The sequence below is a fragment of the Cicer arietinum genome, chromosome 7, assembly GCF_000331145.2.
Source record: "Cicer arietinum cultivar CDC Frontier isolate Library 1 chromosome 7, Cicar.CDCFrontier_v2.0, whole genome shotgun sequence".
Taxonomy (NCBI): Eukaryota; Viridiplantae; Streptophyta; class Magnoliopsida; order Fabales; family Fabaceae; genus Cicer; species Cicer arietinum.
The window spans coordinates 20152925-20180289 of record NC_021166.2 but is presented as its reverse complement, the minus strand read 5'-3'; the positions used below and the strand labels follow the sequence as shown (position 1 = coordinate 20180289).

General features: G+C 28.6%; 2 protein-coding genes across 9 annotated transcripts; both read left to right on the top strand.

The window, feature by feature from the left end:
* The first annotated feature begins 3231 nt into the window (after window positions 1–3231).
* Window positions 3232–8152, top strand: LOC101514840 (protein neprosin-like). Its single transcript, XM_027336846.2, has 8 exons — window positions 3232–3247; window positions 3857–3978; window positions 4985–5071; window positions 5179–5388; window positions 5717–5884; window positions 6060–6113; window positions 6229–6375; window positions 7772–8152. Exons 1-8 carry the CDS (start codon window positions 3232–3234, stop codon window positions 8150–8152), a joined length of 1185 nt encoding a protein of 394 aa, XP_027192647.2.
* A 779-nt stretch (window positions 8153–8931) lies between these two features.
* LOC101508278 (pectin acetylesterase 10-like) lies at window positions 8932–13173 on the top strand. 8 transcript variants are annotated; one of them, XR_001144408.3, is made up of 8 exons: window positions 8932–9196; window positions 9479–9515; window positions 11220–11302; window positions 11518–11646; window positions 11749–11822; window positions 12409–12486; window positions 12588–12698; window positions 12797–13173. XR_001144408.3 is itself a non-coding variant. In XM_073364050.1 (8 exons), exons 5-8 carry the CDS (start codon window positions 11547–11549, stop codon window positions 12857–12859), a joined length of 315 nt encoding a protein of 104 aa, XP_073220151.1. In that variant the 5' UTR covers window positions 8943–9196; window positions 9479–9515; window positions 11009–11035; window positions 11220–11302; window positions 11510–11546; the 3' UTR covers window positions 12860–13173. The 8 variants fall into 8 exon arrangements, 7 of the variants coding, with proteins under 7 accessions (XP_073220151.1, XP_012573822.1, XP_012573823.1 ...); XM_073364050.1 differs by lacking the exon at window positions 12588–12698 and adding an exon at window positions 11009–11035 and having other exon boundaries at window positions 8943–9196; window positions 11510–11646; XM_012718365.3 differs by lacking the exon at window positions 12588–12698 and adding an exon at window positions 11009–11035 and having other exon boundaries at window positions 8949–9196.
* Window positions 13174–27365: the final 14192 nt, after the last annotated feature.

Genomic DNA, 27365 nt, shown 5'->3' with positions numbered 1-27365 from the left:
TATTTCACTCATAGGAAAATATTTACCGACGGACAAGCAGTGGAACACACTTAAAGAATTTATGTGGGTAAAAAAGTAGGTAACATTACTCACAGACAATCCGTGAAAAATTCTACCTATTTCTAACAAGCTAATCGTCTACATCAAGGAGATGAAATAGGACAAGGACTTTTTGATGCAATTGAATCATCTTTGATTTCTTTAGTCATACAACTTGTAGTACGTTAATAAATAATCTAAACTTAGTCAATAAGTGAAGCAATTGGGTATGTAAGTACATTGTTGACCACCAACTGATTAAAATAATTAAGATAATGATATTCATACAACAATGAGAAAAAGCAGCAATATGGCCTTATTACCAAGGATCTATTAGCCATCCAAATGGTAGCATGTCCAAATCTGGCCATGAGGTAATTTGTAAAGTGATAAAAGAGTTTGGAGGTTTGAATCTCACCCTCAACAAAATACCAACAATATCAATCATATATACTATAGTTATAGAGGAAACTTGCCATTTGGACATAAACACAACCCAGTACAACAATAAATAAAAAATGGTGATCTCAAATAGCAAGTGCAGTATGAGCTCCACTGGAAAGAAAATGAACTAGATAATAATGTAACTAAAAATTCGATCACTAGAGATGAAAAATATCAGAACTAGATTGATAATTAGGAAGTTACCTAAGAACTAACCAAGAGATGAAAAATCTCAGAACTAGATTGATAATTAGGGAGTTGCAGCCATCGGTACAGATCTATGGTATGCTCTCTTCGCATCACGAACGATATCTTCAATCTGTTAATCCACATATACCAGCAAGCAAATAGATTCAAATGATCCATACATATGTATTGAAACCTTATAAGTAATGTTTAAGAAACATTGCTTGTGGGACAGCTAACCTCTCCAAATTTGCTGCATAAGGCATGGGAACATCAACCCCAACAATTTTCTCAACCGGTGCATCATCGAGATAACCAAAACTCTCTTCAATGACAGATGTGATGCGCAATTGAAGTATGAACTTATACAACTTCTAAGAGCTAACCAGAAAGATAGATATAGAAACTAATGTAAAGAGATAAACCAAATTTCAACGCCAACACCATGCTGAGGAAACCCTTCTTCAACTGTCACCAATCTGTTGGTTTTCCTGACAGAGGCATTGGTGGTGGATGGATCAAGCGCACTACAAAAAAAAAACTGCTGTTAAATCACTATTTCGCTTATTTCTAGATCCATTCGAATTCAGAAAGTAAACATAAACTGTTGATCTACACTCACACAAAGAAATCCTTGATTCAAGCCATGTTTAACTAATAAATCAAAACGGGAGAATGAAAAAGACACCAGATAAAAAAAGAACAACATAATATAAGTTAAAATAGCATCAATATTGAAAAAAATGAGATGAAAAAAACAGTTCTCATTCCCTTTTTTCCATAAGGAGGAACAATCACATTTTGCTGCAACCATCATTTCAGAGAACAAGAAAAGTCACGACTTAGCTAATAAAAACAATATATGACACACTACAACAAAATCAAGGGATGTATTTCAATATTCACCTTTCCACCAACTTGCATTCCTTCAACTATTGTGTACATTGTCGACGGAGGTTTTGGTGCTGCTTGTGTGGAGAATAAACCATTTGGGTTGTCTACAAATTTGCGCTTCCTTTCCTTTCCTTTCTAGGTTGAGCTCCCACCTTAAATTCATATGGCTTTTAAGAGCATAAAACAAGTATTCATCAGCATTCAGTGCGATCAAGTAGAGCTTGAAACAACCATCATTCTTTCTTTCTTTCTTTCTTTCTTTCCAGGCAAGAGATCACTAAAGTATATAAGAAATATGACTTTGGACACAGAACTCAACATTATTTAACTAATCTATTATATGATAAGCTAATATTAGTTAGCCTATAGTTGCAACTTCCATTGATCACACACACACAAATCAAACACATAAGGGTTCATTTGCTTGAAAATATTTCTTATTTTCATTTTCTAAAAGTTGTGTCGAAAACTATTTTCATTATTTTCAGAAATACATCTTCATTAACTAGCATTTTATCTTTTATCCATGACAACTGTTTGCTTCGCATAGTAAAGTAATTAATTGGAACCTGAGCAATAGCACGATTTCCAGCAAGGAGTTTAGATTCCCGACTTGAAATGGCTGTAATTCCGCGATACAAAAATCAAAGTGAACCTGTAACGAAGAAGAAGAAGAAGAAGAAATGAAGAGTAATTAACAAATTTGGAAGAAAATAATTAACAATTTCCCCTTTCCAAAAGTGAACAAACCTGAACAGTTGAACCTTTTTTAAGCAAATCATTTCTAATAAAGTAAGCAAATCAACTAATAAATCATTTCTTTTTACTTACTTTAGAGAGAGCACACGAGAGAAAGAGAGAGAGAGAGAACGAGACAAAACGAGAGAGCGGGGGAGAACCTGTGAATGAGTGAGAGCGAACGTCGAGGTGGCGGCCGGAGCAGTATGAGTCGACGGAGTGACGGGAATCCGGGTTGGAGAAGGTTGCAATCTGGATGAGGTTGGAAAAAAAAGATAAGGCTTTAGGGTTATATAGTTTGATACAAGTGAGAAGTAGTGAGAACGAGGAGTTATTTCGTAAAACATTTTTTTTAACTCAATACAAAATGTTTTTAACAAAAAAAGGAAATTAAGAAACAAAATTTTAGTTATATATTATTCACGGATTATTTTCTTCATTTATCTACGAAAAAGTTATGGTAAACAAAATACGAAAAAAATTTGACCACCTGCAATGTGAGTTGCATTATATTTTTCTTTACCCATAGATTTTTTAATTTTATCCACGCAATAACCGTGGAAATAAATTTAAAAAAATTAATTTATTTTATAAATAATATACACACGGTTTTTCCGTAGATACTAAATAATTTACTCATAGATTCAGATCCGTGGGTAATTTTTCATAGATATTCAAATATTTTCTTGTAGTGTATAATATTATAGAAGTTCAACTATTCTAAACTTGTAACACATCTCACATTCTAACAAGGCAGAAGAAACAATTACATCTAACAACGAATGAATTGAACAACGAAACAAACGATTCCTGAATAAACAAACAAGAGAATTGATTAGAAAATACCTAAATTAAAAAACCGAGGGAGGAGAGGTAAGATTTCCTGCGGAAATAAGTTCGAAGCAAATTCCGCGCAAAAAAAGTTACTCAATGGATTTTGATTTCGGTAGAAATTTCAAATTCCTCATCTATTTCTAGCGGATTGTTTCCACAGGAAAATGCACTAAATAAAATACTAATTGCTAGTAGTGGAAAATATTGTAACTCTAATGTTTCTCAATATATGTGTATATATATTGTAATGTCTTTTGAAAAATGATGGTGACGAAGTTGATCCTTATGATAATCACAGTTTTATTGAAATTGTCTCGAATTCTATGAAGAAATAGATCGAAAAAGTTAGAGTATTAATGTTTATAATATTCTTTTTAGTGCTAGTTCTCTTAACATTGTTTAAAGTACTTTTTGTTGTTTCTTTTTTCTTTTCCTAAATTAGGTCTATTTAAAAACTTTTATTATTTTCCTTTTATTTTAATCTACTTTTAATATTTTTTTGACTCAATATAATTTTAACTTTTATTCTTTTGACTCAATTAATATCATTATAGTTATATTAAATATCTATACAAATATATGTGTATATATATATACACTCAAGTTTCCCTAGACAAGTACAAAATTACAAAATCAAATATGGATTTTAGGTTCCCAATCATTTCTCTACTCCTACATTTTTTTCTAGTTATTTCTTTGGTTTGTCCTATTTATTCTTTAGAAATAAATAGCAGCCGATTATTAAGTCAAACTTTTCGACAAGAGAAAAATTTACACAAGTTAAAGAAGACAATAACACTTCGTCTTCAACAAATCAACAAGTCTGCTACAAAGACAATCCATGTATGTTAAATTAAGTTTTAAAATTTTCTTCACGAGGTAATATAATTTTTGAGGGTTAGTCAAATTTTTCAATATAAATTTCCTTCTTTTAGTATTTGATTTTAGTCCTTGTAAAATTTTTGTTTAATTTATGTCCTTGTAAATATTTTTGTTTTAATTTTTTATTCTTTTGACTCAATTAATATCATTATAATTATATTAAATATCTATACAAATATATATTTTTATATATATACCCACAAGTTTCCCTAGACAAGTACAAAATTACAAAATCAAATATGGATTTTAGGTTCCCAATCATTTCTCTACTCCTACATTTTTTTCTAGTTATTTCTTTGGTTTGTCCTATTTATTCTTTAGAAATAAATAGCAGCCGATTATTAAGTCAAACTTTTCGACAAGAGAAAAATTTACACAAGTTAAAGAAGACAATAACACTTCGTCTTCAACAAATCAACAAGTCTGCTACAAAGACAATCCATGTATGTTAAATTAAGTTTTAAAATTTTCTTCACGAGGTAATATAATTTTTGAGGGTTAGTCAAATTTTTCAATATAAATTTCCTTCTTTTAATATTTGATTTTAGTCCTTGTAAAATTTTTGTTTAATTTATGTCCTTGTAAATATTTTTGTTTTGATTTTTTTTTTTGCAAATTTGTCCTTATAATTTCTTAAATTTTTGAAATTCATCTTTATAAATTTAAAATTTTGACAAATTAATTAATCCCTAATATTTTTTTAATTTTCAAATTTGGCCTGCTTTTTAAAAAAAATTCATTTATATCCCCTTTTCTTTGATATTTTTATTCTTACCTTAAAACTTTAAAAAATTGATCCAACGTTAAGTAAATAATTATTCTATCCAAAAAAATTTACAAATGAAGGAAATTCAATTGAAAGATTTAAATTGTTAAGAATTTTCAATTACTTTCTCCCGAACAATCTTTTTTAGTCTTGGAGCTTAAAGCTTAACTTATATGCTTGTGCTTATGTTCATTTTTGCAGAGCCCTGACGGTGATATTATAGATTGTGTTATATCTCATAAACAACCAGCTTTTGACCATCCTCTGTTGAAAGGACATAAATTATTGGTATTTTTTTGTTATTGATTTATGAAGAATTCAAAAATCATTTTTTAAGCTTATTAAGCTATTATATTTCAATTTTATAATTGAGAAATTTGCATGCCTATTAATAGAATTCTCTAGAAATCCCAAGAGAGCATAACCAAACGGAAATTTTGAGTGACAACTTTCAATTGTGGAGTTTATCTGGTGAAACATGTCCTGAAGGAACAATTCCAATTAGAAGAACAAAAGAACAAGAAATATTGAAAGATACACTCAATAGTAAATCTGAAAGAAAATTCAATATTGTACAAATGGACGCTACTAACAATAGACACGAGGTAGGCAATCACAAGGATCCATATAATTTTTCTCTCAATTTCTTTTTTTTCTTCTTCTACTTTTTTGCATTATTTTCGTTTTTATTACATGATTTTGAAATAAATGAATTCATATATATTACAAAATTCAAAATATATTTTTGTCTTTATTTTATGATATAGTATTCGTTTTTGAAGTACAAAAGTGAACATATATAGTACTAATCTGATATACTCTGATAAAATTTAAGCACAAACCAACATTATATTTAAAGAATTTTTAAACCTTATGGTATTTTGAATAAGAAATAAGAAAGGTTATATGATGATGTTGTTTCACACCTTACAGTATGCAATTGGGACAGTGACTGGAGATGCGTTCTATGGAGCAACGGCTAACATTAATGTGTGGGCCCCACATGTAGAAAGTAATACAAGAGAATTTAGCTTGTCTCAAATATGGGTCCTCGCTGGTACATTTGGAAAAGACCTCAACTCTATTGAAGCTGGTTGGCAGGTATGCTAACTACTCTCACTGATTAATACATTGATGTCAATTTTATGATTATGATAAATGACACTAATTTGCATTCAAAAGACTGATAACATGTCAACCACCTACTTCATTTTTAATCCATCTACTTAAATTTGTATTTTAATCAAATAAGTTAAATTCATGTTATTTTTTATAGGTTTATCCTTCGATGTATGGAGACAACCAACCTAGACTCTTTATATATTGGACGGTAAGCAAATAAATAGATTGAAGTAAAGGAAGTAGTAATTTATATTTGCTTCAAGTATAAAAAACATATTTATAAAAACTTTGTTGAAAGAATATAACAATTGTAATAACTACAGAGTGATGCATATAAAAAAACGGGGTGCTACAATTTACATTGTCCAGGATTTGTTCAAACTAGCAAACAAATAGTTGTTGGAGCTGCAATTCGTCCTATTTCTACCTATAATGGAAAACAATTCGAAATTAAGTTATCGATCTCGAAGGTAATTTCCTACTCAAATTTATAAATTGACTTTAGAAGATTAAAAGTAATTCTTCATATCTTTTATTTTATTTTATTTTATTATTTTTTAATAATAATAATGTGTGAATCATCATCCTTCAAAATTGTAAATATGAGTCAATTGGATTACATGTAATTTTTTTTTTTTTTGCAAAAGAAATTTTTTAATCACATTAATCATTTTAATAGTAAATTGACTAATCTCTAAAATTTTGAAGTATACAGTGACAAGATAAATTTTATAATTGATGGAGAACTTAAACTTTGCTACAAAATTAAATTAATGATTAATTTTTAATTAAATTCTCAATTAACTTTTTCTAAATAAGGAAAACTTTGCATAATGATCAATTTATTATCATAATATAGGATACAAAATATAGCCATGTAGAGGAGAGTCTCCTCTACCACTGATTTGTTGAATATTTTATTGAAATCTCAAAGTTCAAACCTCAAGGAAAGTTATTTGTAAAATTTTCACAAGATAATAATTTATTTTACAAGAAGCAAAATAAATGACCGATAAAAGGGGGAAAACAAGATTGTAACGCACAAAGTTTTCTACAATGTTTCAATCTTAGTGAATTTTGGTATCACTTTTATTCACTTTACTAGTTTGGTTAATTATACGCGTTTATTGTTTTGATTCAAATAATGTACGTAAAGTTGTATCTTTTTTAAGATTTTTTTTAATTTTAATTTTATTTTATTTATGGTTGGTTATTTTTCTTATTAATTCATTTTTTTATTCCTTTTACTTCTCACCATAATATTTATATCAATTTTTTTCCTTTTATTTCATTTCATTTCTTATTCTATATCATTCTTTCTTTTTCGACTAAATATATTATTAAGGTTCAAATTTCATCAATGTAATGTTAGTGATCAATCATATTTTAACCGATACAAATTTTACAAAAATCACTAATGGATTGACAGTTTATATCATTAGATCATTCGTATTAAATTTTAAAAATATATAAAAAAAATTGATATGTTATTGAGATATATTAAAATTAACGTCTTATGTATTTTTATTAAATATTGTTAATCTTTAGGAATCCCAATCATCAATTAAATAATTTAAAATTTATGAAATATTTTATATGAATTATTTATATGATATAAACTTTCAATTAAATCGTAAATTTTGTAAAATTTTAATCGGTTGAAATATTATTGAATAGTGTAGCAATTGGTGTAATTTGATCCCTTCTTCTTTACTTATTCTATTTTTATATTATTTGTCAAACCTTGATATTTTAACCTTTATTAAACTAATATGTTGCTCTATGTCTATCTTTGAGTAACTTAACTTTGTCACAAAACAAATGGTGTGGTTGAAGTTTTACTTTGTTTTCTTTTCCTTTTGGTAGGATCCAAAAAATGGGCATTGGTGGCTTAAATATGGATCATCTGGACACGTAGTTGGATATTGGCCATCCTCCTTGTTCACTCACTTAAATGATAAGGCAACTATGATTCAATTCGGTGGAGAAATAGTGAATTCTATATCAAAAGGATCTCATACTTCCACCCAAATGGGTAGTGGACATTTTGCTGGAAATGGTTTTGGAAAAGCTTCATATTTTAAACATATGCAAGTTATGAATTTTTATAACAAACTGATTCCATTGCCAAATCTACGATTGTGGGCAGACAAACCAAATTGTTATAGCATAAAAGCAGGGACTACTAATACGATGGGAAATTATATTTACTACGGTGGACCTGGCAAAAGTGCCAAATGTCCATAAGAGAATTGAATAATATTTGAGAGGTCACATTTAAGATGTGTTAATTTGGCCACGGTGGAAAAATGTATGTGATGTTTAGTCATAAGTTTTTTCGCTTTAGCTACGTAGTTAATATTTTTTCCTAAAAAGTTATAAAATAATAAATTGTACCTTTTATTTTCTTCCTTCCAATTACTGCATTAGAGCAATCCAACGGTCCACAAAATTAATTCTGTGGTTAATATTTTTTTCCTAAAAAATTATTAAAATAATAAATTGTGTCTTTTTTTCTTTCTTCCAACTATTGCATTAGAGCAATCCAACAGTCCACAAAATGTTTCAATAATTTCTCATGCGACATATTAATGTTACAATAATTAGGTATAATTATAAACAATATGACATGTTTTATTACTTATATAAAAGTTTAGAATATATTATTTAATTTAATTATTGTATGAAAATTAGAATGAGAGGACGAGGACTAGAGTTTATATAGAAAATTAGTTCAATTTTATAGAAAGAAAATTCAAACCACTAAAAACTAGTCTTCGATTATCTAGCGAGAGAAGTTAAACCGTATTAATTAATTTTGACTAATCAAATAATCACTTCGTCATACAAATCAAACTTTATGATGCAAAACCTTTTATTTGTGCAATGTGTTAAGAGTATTATTTGCATTGCCAAGGAACACTTTGCAATGATAAATCGCGTATAATTGATTCTTATATTACTAGTATCACTAAAATATATATATTTTGTGACATTTAATTTTTAGTGATATCTCTTTCTTTGTCACTATAGTTACTTTTAGCTACAGAGAAAATGTCACTCTTAAAAAAAAAACTCAAATACTCTTCCAAATATTCGCATCCAAAAAACTATTCACTTGTCCACCTAAACATCAATTAACCCAACAAAGTATTCTCTTTCTTGGATCTCTGAAATTTTGTTTCCTATTTCTTCTCAAATTTGCTCGAAAGATCTAAATCCAATTACTTCCGATTTCGATCTATGGAATTATGAAAGCTCTTTGTTGGCTCTGTTCTCATTTCAATAAGGGTAAAATATTTTACTTCCCATTTCAATATATGGAAATATTAAAGCGCTTCTCAAATTTTTTTCTCTATTTCATCTCATAAATTTTCAAAACTTTTTTCAATTTTTTCATTGATTCTCGTTTTCCCGATTTCTCCATTGATTATCGATTTTCCAGTCAAGAAGTTTTTCTGGATTTCTTCATCATTTTTTCGATTCCCTCTTTAATCGATTTCTTCAATTTACTCTTCAACATGTATTCATATTTAAACGTTTTCCTTTAATCGAATTTCTCTTACGATTCAGGGATTTGCGATTTACGATTCAGACTCGGCGATTCAGAGTAAGTGAAAATTATTTTTACTCTATTAACAATTTGCATTCGTTGAATGATTTGATTGATTTTAGCTTTTTATATGTTAAAACTGATTTGAAGTTTTTCTATTTTCATATTCAAAGAAAAGATAGTGAATAAGCACAAAAATAAACAGATATGGAGTTTATCATTTTCAAGCTCAGGTTTGATTGAAGGATTTTGTTGAAATAGTATCATGTAACTTTTCTTAAGATACATTTTCCTTCAATGATGTTGTATAAATGATTTGGCTCACATTGTCATCTCTTCTATCATTGTTGGTCATTTTGATATTTGAAACTCCTTTGTGAGAACTTTTTTGCTGATGCGAGCCACTAAGTAAATATTTTCATATACCTCAATTTATGAGACTAATATTTAACAGTGATAGTGGTTAATGTCATTGAGAGTATACATGATACAAATTTTAAAAAATTTAAGCACTTATAGTGCAATTAATTAGCAATTCTTTTTGGTCTAAAGTATTAACCCTTTTGGTTTTAATGAGAAATTAAGGGTTTTGTTAAATTTGAGTTTAGATTGTTTCGGAGCTCAAACTAATAATACAAGAAATCTTAGTACTAGTAATAGCAGTCTAATTATTTTCTGTATTGTTCCATTTTTATGAGATGTCGCCAAAGGAGTAAGTTAGATCTTAATTCTTTTGAAATATAAGTGAGCAGAATAAGAGCCTGAAAATGTTCCTTCACTATTCCTTCTGAAACTGAGTTTATATATGCATGCAGTGCAGTGCGTCTAGCTTTGAGTGGCGTCATTGTACGCTTAGTACTATGAAATTCTTTTGTTTTCTATTTGGCTGTTCTATTGCGAATTTTATCAAACACATTGAATGCTCTACAAAGGGACAAAAAATATCATCAAAACCACGTCAATAAAATAGATGTGATATGTTGTGATATAACAATAAAAATTGAAGTGTTAAATAGGTGTATAAAAATCTAACAATGTACGTATATGTTTGTTATTTGTAAATTAAGACCAAACTACTTCAAACTACGCAATTTAATTAGTTAATAAAAACATGTCTATAATAAGTAAATAACTATTGATGAGATCTATTAAGCTCAGTTTTAAAATAGTATGGGGATTAGGCATGTCAGGTCTTGCATTACTTATTTCCTCTTTTCATATTTTCTTACACCAAAATAGTTTGTTAACATGATACAAATCTTTATAAATAGGTAAATGCAAAGATAAATGAGTTTTGTGTAATGCATATTGGCGCTATGAATATGAATATGCTTGTAAAGTTGATGCAAACATCTATCAATGTAATGCTACAATAATGCAGATCATGTCATTTTTTTAGTCAAGTAACAAACTTCATCAATATTTGGAAGTGGGAAGGAATCTAAATATAAACACTAAAAATCAATATTTGCATTCGTTTGGCTTCATAAAATCCTTTAGAGATCTTTAATCTTTTCATGACTATTGTTGTATTCTTTTTTTGCCACTAGCTTCTCCAAATGCTGATGAACTGTCAGGTATTTTGGTTATTTAACTTCACATCCTTGATCTATAGTTTAACTATTTCGATTGAGGTGTTTAAAGACAGATTGTTAGAGTATATTATCATTTTAAAAAATTTCATTTAGAATTTTCTGTCTCTCCATCTTCGTCTCAAATTTGGCTGACTAAGTTTACTTTCTTTGTTTCTGGCTCTCCAAGTATGTTTGGATGGAACATTACCAAGGTACCATTTGCATCGACGAAATAAATCAGGTGCAAATAGTTGGCTTGTTAATTTAGAGGTATCAATTCATCTTTCTAATTCTTTTTTGCTTTCTTTTATTTTTACATCTGAAAATTATGGTTAACTATGTCCAGGTATTTGTGGTTAATGAATTTGCATTGTTGGTTAATGAATTTTGCGTTAACAAAAATTGTTGTGAAATTTGTCGAAATTTTGTTGCAAAATATATTTTCTTAATAAGTTATAGTATATTAAGAGAAAATAGTTTGTTAGGGAGGAGGATGGTGTAACAATGTTAGAACATGCGTTTATCCCAAAAAACACGTCGTGGATCGTCATCATTCATAGAAAAGGAGATACCATTCCCGGGAATACTGAGAAATAAAGCTGAAGAAAATCTAGGTTTTCATTCAATTCATTTATTCATATTTTGTTTTCTTTCTTATTTATAAATGTTATAGGTGTTGGTTATCCAGCTCGTGTTATTGTTTCTCATGTTTGCAGATTTTTTCAATTGGAATACAGTAAAGCTTTTTTATTGTGATGGTGGCTCATTTACTGGGGATGGTGAAGATCAAGTACTGTTTCATACTTGAAACGTTATTTAATTACAGAATTAGGATATCTTATTCAATTTGAGCAATATCTTATTTTTCTTTTGTTTAACTTTATACTTTGTCTTAATAAATTTTGCCAATTCCGTCATGATTTTATCAATTTCGCATTCCCTATTGGCGCGGATTCGTTTTTGTAGTATCCCTCTTCTCCACACTTAGTGTGTGCGAGTTTCATGTTAGACTTTTTTGAAGAAAAATATTAGCTTTAAAAACAAAATTTTATAACAGAAAATTGAATGAGTGAGTAGCACTGTTGAGATACATGAATTTACTTACATTCATATGATGGACTGAGAGTTTACTATTTTACTTGCATATGTTATCTGGTGAGATAGATTACATAACTTCAATTCATAGGAAGACGTATTTGGGCAGCTACAATGGAAGATTTGGGAAAATCAAGTTATACTTATAGACACATATTCATGTACATAAATTTAGGAAAATTAGTTTCATTTGAAAAAATATGCAGAAAATTTATCTCTTGATATTGTTTGCTCTATATTGAACTTTTAATGACTAGTGATTTATTTTTACTTCTTTTCAGTGCTTCTTTCCTCAGAATTTGATTAACAGTGTTAGAACTCCACTTTTTCTTCTTAATGCTACTTATGATTCATGCCAGGTAAATTGTCTAACTTTATTATAAATCATATAATATGATATATGGTAGTATTAATCATTAAAGTATTTTTACTAAACAATCACATTTCCAATTGTCATTAGATCCAATCCAGTTTAGCTCATCCATCAGCAGATCCCCATGGATAATGTTCTATCCCTGATCTATAGTTTAACTTTTATTAATTTTAAAAAATTTCAATCAGAATTCAAAGGGTACTACTTATTTCCATGTCTTACTCTTGTTTAGCTAGTAGTATCCATATTCATATTCTATCTATCAATTTTACTATATTCTATTCCACATCCTGCAGATGTACAATTTTGGTTGTAAGCCATGGGGATTCCCTGCAAATCTTGCAAACAGTTATGCTTGAAGCTAATAAACACAAGAGTCCCTCTTATGATGACTTAGCTTCAATTTTAGAGGCAATTCATGTGGCTCTGATCAGCACCGCCAATACGCACTGTAAACCGGAGAGCTCAAGGGAGTCATTTAAAGTCTAGCATAAAGCCAACTTATTTTTTTGGTTGGATTTGGATCCCTTATTCCATTATTTAATTTTTATATTCATATTCAAAACTTTTTGGAGTATTTATCAAATATTTTGTTCAGGAAGATGATTATTGTTCTTTATGAAATTAGTTTGCAATTTATCACAATAAATATTAAGAAACTCATTATGTCTTATGTTGAAAGCTTATTGAATCTTTTAAAGTACAATAACTATTTATTGTATGTTTTAATAGAATTAGTAAATTATATTATATTTTATTGTATGTTTCAATGACATTAATTAATAAAAAGAAATTATAAATTTAAATTTAATTTACTGGTATTAATAATTTAGAATTACGATTAGTAAGGAGAGAAAATAAATTTAATTTAATAAATAATGATAATTAATTTTAGTGGCAGACAATACCGTAGGAATATAGGAATTCTTTATTTATATTTATCTAATTTTTAGTGACGGACAACACTGTAGCCATAGATCAATTTTTTATTTATATTTATCTAGTTGTTACTGGCAGACAATACTGTAGAAATTTTTAGTGCTAGACATTATTGTAGGTATAAATCAAAAATATGTAGTGACAGTCCTCAAAGCATAGCAAAGTAGATCTCGGTGTCACTCAAAGTATTATTGACTTTTACCTACAAAGTTATGACCAACTAGAAGTCAATTTTCTTGTAGTATATAATAGTGCAAAAGGATTATTTTTATGTGCTGAAATGTAATTTTTTGGATGTCTTTTTCTCTAGTTTGAATTTTCTATTTCCCTTTGTGTCATGTTAAATTCATGTCTCGATCGTCTTATACTTGTTCAATCAGTCTGACTCATGTACCCATATAAATATAATTTAATTATCTACAACTTTTATGTTCAAGAACAAATTTAACTTGTCCATCTTCTAAGTCAAAACTAATGATGAATTTGACCATTTTCTATTGAACTTTCGGCATGACCTCTGCTCGGTAGTTTAACCATATATCTAGCTATACAACTCTTTTTCAAGTGAAATCAAAACCATTAAATTCCTAATATCCTTGCATACATTATTTATGCAGACATCAAGATCTAATTTTTAACATTTGGTTTTGTTTTAAACATTAACTAGCAAAATTCAAAATATTTTATTAACTTCAAATTTATTTACTTTAAAACTAAAAAATAATGCTATTTTATAAATTTACTCAAATTAATAAATCATAGTAAGCACGATTACAACTAAATCCAATACATACATTAAAAAATATATTCTTAAAACCCAAGGCTCTTAGCCTTGTATTATCCAAAACAAAGTCTAGTTGATCGTAACTTTAGCTACTTGTTGAAAACTCTTCTAACAAGGTCAATACAAGTACAAAGTATTTTGGATCCTTCAATTGCATACCATCGTGCTACTTCATATTTTCTTCTACTTGGTTGATCCTCTATTCACTTCTCTTGAGTAAAAATAAGTCCAAATAACAAACACTTGAGTAAAAATAAGTCCAAATAACAAACACAATACAAATAGACATGCAACTATAGATATGTTTATAATTTCCGCAAATTATCAATAAAACATGTACTTTAGTTAACAATTATCTTCGCATAGCACCAAAATACAATTTGTTTCACAATATTCCAATGCATATGATTTCGAATATCACAACCATGTAGGGCAAAAAGTTCTATCATTAGACAAATACTTCGCAAAGTTTCACATTCAGTATCCCACCATTGATATTTTCTGAATCACATCCTCGGGACTAGGTCTAGACTACCAACAGAGTCAGCCCAAGGGGGAGACACGTAAAGTGTTGTTTTAGGTCTCACCAAAAAATAATTTTTTATTTTAATTTTTATACGTGAAATAGGTCCAATAATATATTATAAAAACTCTTTAAACTTCCAACAACTGTATGCATAAAAAAAAGGCCAACAAAAAATTTAAATTAATTATTGGTTTCCCTAAAAAGCAATCTTTTGATATTAAAGTCATTGTTTTTCACTAGATCAATTACTCCATTTCAAAGTAGATTTGAACAATTTAAATTGTATGCAGATATTTTTTGTTTTCTATTTAATATTGAGAAACTAAAATAATTGGATAATGAAAAATTAAAAGAAAATTGCATTAACGTTGAACGTTCTTGAAAATATAAGAACAAATCAGACATTGATGGATTAGATTTATTTGTAGAACGCAAAATTGTAAAAGAGATAATACAAGTAGAAAATGACACACCAATTGACGTACTTAATTATATACGAAAGTTACATTCTTTTTCAAACACATATATTGCTTATAGAATAATGTTAATAATTCTTGTAATTGTCGCTTGAGCAGAAAGAAGTTTTTTGAAACTCAAATTAATTAAATCTTATATAAGATCAACTATGCCACAAGAAAGATTAAATGGATTAACTTTATTATTGATTGAAAAAGAATTGTTAAACAAAATTGATTACAATAATTTGACAAATAATTTTACATCGAAAAAAGTGCGAAAGATAAATTTTAAATTAATAATTTATTTATTAACTTTGAAAATGTCTCGTCTGATAATTTAATATGTTGGGCCCGCCCTGACTACCCGTACATGATGAATGGTATCACATTAGTCACAAAAAGAATCACAAAAATTGAGCGTTCAAAATTATTTGACCTGGTGCTAAATCCACCTGGTTTAGAAAAGAAAGTTATCACCTTGGGTAACCATCAATTACCACATCAAATTCAAAACTATTTAATTTCAAAATATCACCCTTAGACATGCAATACATAATAAAACACACATAATTTGGAAAATAACACACTAAGATAAGTCTAACACATAACAGATGATAATTCTTCAACATATGCATGTTTTTTTTAAGTGCCTTTTTAAGTTTTTATTTATTTTAGTTATCGTGGTTTTTAGCTAAATTTGAGAGTTATTTAAATACATTGTTGCCTTGTAATTCTTGGATCAATTAGGTATTTATACTTTTAATTTATTTATAACCAGATAGTTAGTGTATTTTTTGTTTTATTTTATTTGATTCAGCGAAATAAAAAATGACTATTTGAGTAAATCGTCACTATTAAAGTTATGAAGTCAATATTGCATTGCTTATGAAGGGGATAAAAACCATAAAAAAGAAAAGAGTGATTTGAATTATGTTTTGCCATTTTTAAAAGATATTTTAATTGCTTTACATAAAATTGTTCTTTATCAAAACATACAACTTATTCTTATAAAATAGGTTTAGTCAGAATAAAGTTGAATAATAGATAATTAAGATGGTAAAAATAGAAAGATAAAAAAGAAACACATGCGCTCACATGAGAGTTTAAGTAAGGAATAAGAAATGTCCTAGAGTTAAAACCAAACACAAATGAATGGTCACGTGGGGGGTTTAAGTGAAGACTTTAAAGTTAAACAAATCACAAATGAATGGACACAATGAATCAATGTGAGCCTTTGATTAGATTGAAATGGAAGGATATGATGGTGTTATAGTAAATTTTGATACCATGGTATCAATTCATCTTATCCTATAAATATATGATGTTATTCAGTTAATTCCAAAGCTTGTAGAAAATTATAGTAACTATAGAGATCTAGGGAAAATTGTCTCTCATATAAAAGGCTTAATTGCAATTTTGCTCCATCTATTTTTTTTTATCAATTTACGAAATTGGTCCATCTATTTAAAAAGTCGAAAATTTTGATCCCTCTTCATATTTTTGAACTAAAAAAATAAGATTTTCTGTATTTTAAATAACATGAGATACAATTCAAAGATATAGAACCATGTAGATGCATTAATTATTCATATGTCATTAATTAGATTACAAATATAAAAAAAATTAAGTTGAAAATTAAGTTTTTACGGTGTTTTATTCTAATTTTATGGGTCTTAATCATCTGCATCATCGTATTATATAACATGTTAATTTAAAGTATGTCACGTCGTCATTTTTAGTTAAAAATTCAAATGGAGAGATCAAAGTTGTTGATTTTTAAAATAGACGGACCAATTTCATGAATCGGTAAAAATAGAGGGACTAAAACTGCAATAAAAAATTACACAATATTCAAATACTTCCTTTGCATAACTAGAGAATACTTCACAAAAAGTTCCATATTATGAGAACCATTTAACAAACAATTGGAGAAAGTATAATTTGATATCTTTCTTAAACCAAATAAACCATGTGTGATTATAAGGTTCAAGAAAAACATGTTATACCATTAATCCATATAATCATAAATAACTATAGTTTTATGGCGTAAATCTTCGAGCAAGTTAACTTGATGTTTAGGATGATTCTTCGAATCCTTAATAGATAATAAATTTAATATTTTAAATTTTGAAAAAAAATAATTTTACTGGAGTTTTTATCATCATGGTGATGAGTAATATCAATAGAATCTATATCAACTAAAATAAACTCATAAAGTCTAATTTTTTCGAGTGTCTTTGGAAGGTAATAAAAATCAGGAAGATAAAATTTAGCAGTCATTTGTAATAATGAACAATTATCGGCAAAATATTCATGTTCTAATACAAGTAGTGGAATTTTATAAGGCTTTTTAATAAATGGACAAGTAGAGGAAGAGAAGGGAGGAGTATAGAATGGTAATTTCATTAGATGCTTTGGGTAGGGTATGCAAAATATATTGTTAATTGGACTATATTAATAAATTGTATTGCACTGCACACACAAAAAAACCAAATAAATTAAATGATTCATGATTTGAACTACATATTTAAAATAAATTAGTTGTAACCAAACTTAATTCAAAAATCCCTAGAATTATTTTAAAATTTTTTAAATCTCAATTAAGATTTTTTTTTCTTTGAAAATTGTTTTTCTCTTAAAATATCAAAAAAAAAAAATAGAAAATATTCAAAGTTTTTTTTTTTGAAAAAAAACAAATTAATCATTTTTTTCTTGAAAATTTTTGAGAAAATATCTTTTTTCAGAAAATTTTTTGAATAATTTTTTCAAAAAATATTCGAATATTTTTCTTTATCGAGAAATTTTTTACATCTATGTTGCGTCATTCTTACACAATCTCACCCATTTGAGAAAAGGAAAAGAAAAATATAGAAGAGTTTGAACCTGCTCTTTGGTGAATACTAAAGTCCCCATCGCCTCATTCTTATACAATATTCTCTATAACCACTCACTTCAACTCGCACTAAAAAGTAAGAGAAAGAATAAACACATTGTCTAAACGAGACAACTATAGTTCATGAATTTAGTACGACATTTTTCTATTAAATTTTGATATTTTCTACGTATTACGATTTGCCATGATACAGATCTAATTATCGATTTTAACTTTTATACAAAATATGCACCTCTTAAAATGATGCAACCTGTAAAAATAACATTTATTTTAGAAACAAAGATATATTTTTATTTGTTTTACTATCTTGTTATTTGATAATTCCTTTTTTTTTCCTCTCATTTGTCTTTATTAACCCTTTTTTAATAATAAATATATTGAGTAATAATAAAAGTAATTAACTGATAAACATTTTCTATCAAAAACTAAGTGTGTTTTGATTTTTCTATTACACTTGGAGATACGTAGGAACAATGTCTTCCCCTAGTCAAATCAAATTAATAAAAAAAAATCATTTTTTTAATATAAATAATTTTTTTTGGGTAAAATAAATAAATATTTTTTATACCATTAATTATAGGGTAATATTTTAATAGATGTTATAGGGTGGTAATACATTGCCTACTCGTAATCGACTTCCGAATCTGAAATTTTGCAAGACCATCATTATAGGTTGTATCCAATTTTCCCTTTAATAATATTAAATTGATGACGACTCATTTTTCACATACAAGCTGGACGTGACAGTTGGTGACTCCACTGGAGATTTTTGAGTCAAGCTCAACCTAATTAATTATATATAATGTATTATTTATTTTTATTTATATCACCCATCTTGTTTTAATTTATTTTCATTATTTTATTATATATTTATTGTAAATATAATTGTGGTGATTCTTTATTTTATTTATTTTTTGTGATTTATATGTATTTATGATAATTTTTGTATTAATTATATGCATTTATGATAATTTATTTTATTTTATTTTTTCTGGTCATTTTCATGTATTTATGGTAATTTATGTATTAATTATATGTATTTATCGTAATTTTTTTCTAATTGTGGTGATTCTTTTATTTTTATTTATTTATGCTAAATTATGAATTTATGTTAATTTATTATAATTGTGGTGATACTTTTATTTTTATATATTTGTGATAATTTACATGTATTTATAGTAATTTATGTATTAATATAAGTATTTATGGTTATTTTATCTAATTATGGTCAGTGTTTTATTTTATTTATTTCTCTATACAATACACATTCATACACTCATGAGTGAACTGTAGACCGAGCTGAGTGCAACCTTGGATAAGTTAGAGATTGTGTAATGATAATCTTCTAGATTTACATCTTGTTTGGTTGTCATGAAAGTCTCATCTAGAATTGACATTTTATAGAATATTTCCATTTTAATAGTTTACCTATTAATTGATTTAATATATTAGAATTAAGTTGTGTGCTCTATGAACCGATTTAGAACCATAGAGCCATCCATAGTGACAGTTCACGTTAAAGACCATACATGTAAGTCACATGCATACTAGAAAAGATAATAAAAAAACTACCTACCTCTGTATCATATTGCATCACATAATCATGCATATTACATCATTTTTATTTCATTTTATGATGTGTTTCTTCTTTTTTTTTTTTTAAATCATTGCATATTAAGATGTAGTAAATTTTTAGTTAATTATATAATAATTGCATTCACTTTTTTTACGTTCTCAAAACATTTTCCTTCAAGAAAAAATTTAAAAATAAATAAAGAAAATATAAAGAGTATCATGGCACTCTTACCGGACATGTTCCCGAGCTAAAATCATGGATGAATTGCAACATACAAAGACGACCTAAACCAACTGAAAGACGTTATGACTAAAAGATTGGAAATCTTACATACCCTCAATACTTGAAACCAAGGGAATCATTCATGAAAAAAGTATATCACAAAGAACTTAGGTGTTATCTCTTGATTTATAAGTCTAACAATTTTCACCTTTTAGTCTACTTTTTGGTTATAGTCACTGACCCACAAGATTTGAACAAGATACTAATAAGATTAATCTTCATCATCTGCCCCTTACTTTTGAGTCACCAACATACTTCTTTGACTTTTCGCCACAAGTAAATCTCTAGAAGTTGAGTCGTCTATGATGAACTTTCATCACCATCGTTTATTACTTTGAAGTCATGGAAAAATTCATCAATCTAAAAAAGACAAATCTTGTATGAACTTTTGACGACTATTGAAGAAAAACCTCGATTAACACATAATTTTGAAGATCTCGACTATGTTCGCCTATATATCCAAGGGGCAGAGTCAGCAATGGAAATATTATCAAGTTTCCCATGATCATTAATGTTAATTTAATCGGATTCTAAATCATTGATTATATTGATGTGTCGAAAATTTTACGATACTTTATTGTAGAATTGACACACTTTTGTTCCTCAATATTTTGAATATCAATAAATCCATTTTTGTATTGTTTCCTTTCCCTTCTCTCCCATCATACATTTAACAATTTCTTACCAAACATTATTTTTCTTTTCCTTCTTCTAACCATAAACAATGCATATTTAAAAAATTAGTTCATTCGTAAATAAGTTTCCTAATGTCTCGTTACATAATTTAAGTCATGCTATTAATTCATCTAAAGTGGATAACGATAAAAATAAACTTCATTCATTTGGATGAACTCCAATATGTTGGGGAGTTCAATTAACACGTTAATCCTCTAGAAAGTACGTTTTATATTTATCAATGTCTAATTGTGCGGAGGAATTTGAAGTTTGTACTATGGGTATTCTATTCGCCTACGAATCGAAAGTGAAAATTTTAGAAATATATAAGACTTGAATGTAATTTTCAATTATCTAAATCAAAAATGGAAAAATCGGGATAAGAAGATGAGCATGTCCTTCAACAATATAATAAACTAGCTGACGTTCTAACTACTCTATCTTCGATGGTCAAAGAAAGTCATGAGGAATAACAATCACTCAAGATAATGAAAGTCGTGAATATCATGCTTACTATGAAATGTATAAGAAAAGTTAGATGGAAAATTCCCGTACCAAATATTACCTTGTAACTATGGAATACACTCCCTAAGTATGAGACTATAACTAGGGCACCCCTTTGTTCCTTATTATATATAATCATGCCATTGTGACCCACTCAAATAAAAATCCCCTTATCAACATTAATGATCTTTGTTGACCGATTGAATTCAATTCAAGAAAAATGTGAGTGTCTCATGTCATGGACAATTATTTCAAAAAATCTTAAAGGAAGAACATATGAACTTCAAAGATTTAAAAGAAATAATTAGCTCTCAGGAAGATTTAGTTGAGACAAAATCTGAAATTAATATTTTGATGATAATTAAACAAAGATTAATTAAGACTTATAATTATGATTCTAAGTGTTTTGGTATTTAACATGTTTATTTGAGTGTGTTAATCAAAGATAGGTACTAAACATTACAAAGCAACATGACAATGATATCCCAAATGGAATCAAAATCCATCAAAGAAGCTATATTTGATCAATCTTGGATTGAAGCAATGAAATAAGAACTTCTTCAATTTGAGAAGAATGAAGTTTGGACTCTTGTTCTAGATCCACTATTACCCTGATGTCATCAGAGCATTTTATTGCAAAGCTAAAGCCTTTGCAGATAAATCCCTCATTATGTCAAAACTGCAGAGCATTAAAATGCGCCTTAACCCTTTCATTCTTGCTGATATTCTTCAACTGCAATTAGAAGGACCAATAATTTTTGGAAAAAATTGGTATTCAGCCTTAAACACTACCAAAGAAGAACTGTTTCAAGAGATGTTCGTTGTTGGGTCTACAATCTTCTTCTCAGCAGACCTAAAGCCGCTTTCAAAAAAATTTAACAGCTTAAGTCAGCATTCTATACTTCCCCAATGTGGCAGTCACAAATTTGTATCTAATAATTACGCTTTAGTTATTTATCATCTTCTTCACCGCAAGAAGTTAAATATGCCCTATATGATAATCCATCACATGATTGTTGTAATGAATAAGGATTACAAGAGAAACATCGTCCCATATGGTATGGTTTTCTCCAAAATTTTCAAATATTTTAATATCCCATTGATTAATGAATCCTCTCACATTAAGATATCAAATTTTTTCTCAAAAAAAATTTCACACATGAAACAAATTCCCTCCATCCCACCCTCACCGAAAGCTACATTCACTCCATCTACCACTAAAAGAAAAAGGTATGTATGCACTTCTACCATCAAAATCAATGTTGAACAATCCTCACACGAAGAACATTCTCCCTCTCAAAAAAATATTGAAGAATGTTCTCCACTTCCAACTATTCCACAAAATTTGAATCCACTCCAAGATCAGGTATCCCCTGTAGTTCCTACCTCTCAAAATCTCACTACTCCTATGTTACAAAGTGATATATGTCCTCCACTTCAAATACAACACAACTCTTTGATGTCACCAGCTTTTGTGTCATGACAAAAAACAAATTACTTCATTTTTGGAATAAGCCAATATCTGGTTTTTTCAGATTCAGACATTACTGGTCCATTGGCGCCTCATCATTTTGCTCTGATGACTCTTCATCATATACATATTTTTCATTGTTTTTAATCTTATTTATCTTTTACTCATTAGTTAATTTAAGTAGTAATTTGATATATTTTATTGATTTTAGATCTTTGATTTAAAGAAATATTTATGATCTTATTTCCTTGATTAAGTTGAGATTTTTTCGTAGTTTTGCATTGTTTCTTTGTTTTAGTGCAGTGCTGAGTAGATGGTGTAGGGTGGTAATACTTTCCCTACTCATAATAGACTTTCGAATCCGAATTTTTGGTCCAAGATTATCATTTTAGATTGTATCCAATTTTCCCTTTAATAATATTAATATGATGGTGACTCATTTTTCACAAGACCTACAAGGAAATCCCCAAAATATCTGCTGCTCTTCAGACTATCATTGCTCATATGCTTGGTTGTGAGCCTCATATGCTTAATCACCCTCCAACTTTTCCAGAAATGCCACAGTCGTGTTGTCTCCATCATTTGACAGATCTTCTCCATCACTGTCATTCTGAATTAGTTGCTCGTTACTCTCCTATTCCTTTTTGCCATGACAAAGGGGGAGAAGTAATTCTTAGATTTTAAGTAGATCATAAGTCCTTTTTGGTATGATTACTTATGTTTTTTTTTTATTTTGAACCATTCTGTATGAATAACACATTATTATATTAATGAAAATTATATGATTGGTTCAAATGATTATCACATATTGAGGGGGAGTTTTTGACTAAAAGCTCTATATAATTATTATTAGAATCAAAATTAAAATCTGAATTAACATGTTTTGTCATCATAAAAAAGGGAGAGATTGTTGAGACAAAATCTCAAATTAATGTTTTGATAATAATTAAACAAAGGTTAATTAAGATTTCTAATTTTGATTCTAAGTGTTTTGGTATTTAACATGTGTATTTGAGTGTGTTAATCAAAGAGAGGTACCAAGCATTACAAACCAGATCATCAACGTTGAGGTCTTCATGAGTCCTACTCCAACAAGCATGCTTTTCAACTTCAAGTAACTTCAACAGATGTTGCATATCAATTATAGGTCCTTTCAAATTCTTCTTGTATGTGCTTCATAGCTTATAAATTTGAGAGAGGTTAGTCACATTCTTTTTATCTCGATCTCTCAAAGTTTACAAGACGTGTCTCGATTCAACGTGATACTTTGTCAGCTCGTTAACATGTTTCTTATCTTCCTCTTTTAAGCGTCCCACAAATGCATTATTCTAAAAAGTAGCCACTAACTCGTGATTGTGAAGTCCACACATTAAATTAATAATCCATCCCTCATCATTTTTCAATGGTCTCGATCTAAGTTTAGACAGAATCCCACACATTTTAGTTGAAGTCCCTAAGTTACTTTTGTTTGACTTATATTTTCCACCTCTATCCCAACCTAGAATTAATTTTGACTTCCTTCCTCCTTTTATGGTCTCTATGTCAGACCGAGTAATGATAACAACTACTGTGACACCCTAAACCCCAAAATAACGTATATAATAATTTAAACTAGATTTTTTTTTTAATTACATACTCAGCGAATAAAGAAAATTTGTTTCCAAGAAAATAAAAACTTTTATAACTAATTTAGGATATCACATTGCTCAAAAATAAAAATGAAGACTTTTAACTTTTTTCCTCCTATAAAACAGTGTAATCTCAATAAGCTTGATGTAAGTTTAATTACTTAATTTAATTCTAAAAAGATACTAATACTTATAAGGTTTTCATACAAAAAGTTGTTTCAAATTTAATCAAAAAATACAAATTTACAACCCTTATTCTTGGTATCACCTATCAGAGTGGAGTTTCTCCCAAAATTGAACTTCAAGACTCATTAATCTGTAACAATTGCAATTTTGCAAATGCATGGCGAAGCCAGTCAAACACAAACAACTAAGGAGGTGAGGTTTGAAATCATGTTAATATTATAATATAAGTAAGAAGAACACACAATTGATCATAAATAAATCGTATCATTAAACAAACATTCTTCAAGAAAAAATATCACATAATAAAGTTAAAGTCAAAATCAAGGAAAATCAATACATTTCACTACAACATCAAATCAACTAAGAAGTTATTATACCACACAATACATATTAATCACAACAAAAAAATCACAAGAAAATGCAATGCTATAAATGAGCTTAGACTCTACTTCACAATGTGGTACCATTATAACTATGAAGTACTTAGTTATGAGGCTTGATACTATGCCACCATCCAGGTGGACGAACAATTCAAATTGGCCATGTCCTCATAGATCCTGATAGCGTTTCAGCAAATGTACTAAATTGTTGCAAGTAATAATAAAACGGTAGTACTGAGTGTCGAACTCAAGGATTGCGTTTTACTTCGAATTATTTTTAATTACCAAAATTAAACAAAAAATTCCGAATTGATTGAAATAATATTTGAAATTAACAACAGTAATAAAATTGATATTTTATAATAAGAAAAATGTCAGGGATGAGTTTCACTTTGAATCCAACCTTGATGTCTAATTTGGTCCTAGTTATTGAATTCCTTTATTGAATTATTACCGAATTCTCTTTATTATTCTTGTCCTAATTTCTTAGTGACAAAACCTTTAATTCCAAAGTAACCCCTAACTCCTTAGTGGATTTAAGATTAGAATTAAGCATTACTATACAGGAATTCTCTTTTTAAACTATTGCCTCTACAACTAATTTAATTGGTTTCGTGACTTGTATCTATCCCTATACTACAAATTCATGAATTTCTGATCTCAAGTATTCGTAAAGTCCACTTTCGTTTCAAAATATGAATCATAGAACATTTTAATGTTGATCAAGCAATAAAAAGCATTAAGCACAGTGATGAGAAAAATAATTCAATAAACTCATTCATATAACTAGAAATCAAATAAAAAAAATAAGGGTTTCATCTTGTTACACTCATCCATAACAAATAAGGTTTAGTTACTCATGAGAGAGATAGAAAAGATAGAGATTAAAGAAGAATTACAAGAAAGATTCATGAATGATTCTTGATAAATCTGCTCCAATGGTGTTAGAAACAGTCGTCTTTGAGTTTCTATGTTAGGGCACAAGTCTCTCAACTTCTCAATAGTCAAAAAGATGCCTAGTAAGTGCCAAAAATGCATTTTAATGAATGTAGACGTGTGCCACGCGCCCCAGGCGTATTATTTGTGCTTCAAGCGCATCTCGGTAGTGGCAAAATGCTGGAAATGCGCCTCAAGCGCGGCTGTTGCGCTTCAGGTGCACAACTTCTTATGTTTGACGCATTCTGCATTTTGCTCCTCTTTAGAATCTGAATTGGGTTCCGATGTTTTCATTAATGTTGTAGTTATGAATCTTAGATTTCATTTTCACTTGTTTTGACTCCAATTGGACATCTAAAACTCCAGATATGGTTGAATTACTCCACATAGGCAATGTTGATTTCTCGGCAAAATTCAGCACTGGACTAAAATAGAGTAACAACCCAAAACTCCGAAAAATCTCTACTTAATCAAGGAAATAAGAACATAAACATTTCATTAAGTCAAAAACATAAAATTAACAAAATATATCAAATAAATCCTTAAATTAACTAATGAATAAAAGATAAATAAGACTAAAAAAAATTGAAAAATATGTATATGATGAAGAGTCATCACAACCCCAAACTTAATCTATTGCTTGTCCTTAAGCAACAATTAATTTCATATTTGGTACCGTTAAAATCAAACTTAAACTCAATTTCCCAAATCAAATCAAACTGAATTCTCAAAGTTCCAGCTACTACAAAATATTCATCGTGCTCTATGATTGCTTACATAAAACAACACAATTTGTACACTTTAACATTCATTCATCAAGTTCAACTCTCTCTTCACACAATCTCATCGAAATTTCTCTCAAGTGTTTAGAAAGGGTTATGATTTTATCACTCAAATCCTAGAACATGCATCACGCAACCATAGGCTTGAAACAATTCTAGTTAGCAATCACAATGCAACAAACACAAACACTTTTGGAGGACTTTTAGGTTGTAATGGGGTTAGGTAAGGGTAGAACATTTTGGGATAGTACACAAACTAATATTTTTTTTTTCTTTTTGTTTTGACTTTTTCTTTTTCTTCTTTTTTCTATTTGTGAGAATCTCCACCCCAACTTAAAAAGTTGTTATTTCATGAGCAACCCCACACATAGAATTTTACCAACACAAGACAAAAAATTTCCTACCTAACTCCAAGTAAGGTGAAGTAATTAAAGCCAGGTTTTTAGTTTGTAATGTGGCTAGTAACCGAAAGAAAAGGGAAACGCTCAAAGGGGCTAGCAAAGGATAACATTTACATATGGTAATTAGAAAGACTCAAACGACCAAACAAAATTGCCTCAATGTATGCATAAATTTCAAGTGATGCAAGTCAGAATTAGTGTAAGTTCTGAAAGGATAACACATGTCTGGATAAGCACACAACAAAGAATTAAAGTGTTTAGGCCCAAAAGCTCACAGCTAGGATAATAAGAAAAAGTATGAACTATCTAAATGATGTCAAACATGCCACAACAAAATTTATTTAGTTTTTTATTTATTTAAAAAAATGGCAAGTGAGACTTCAACAACCAAGGAGAAATCAAAATGCATCCATTAGTGAAACTTATCGAATTGAGCAATGATAT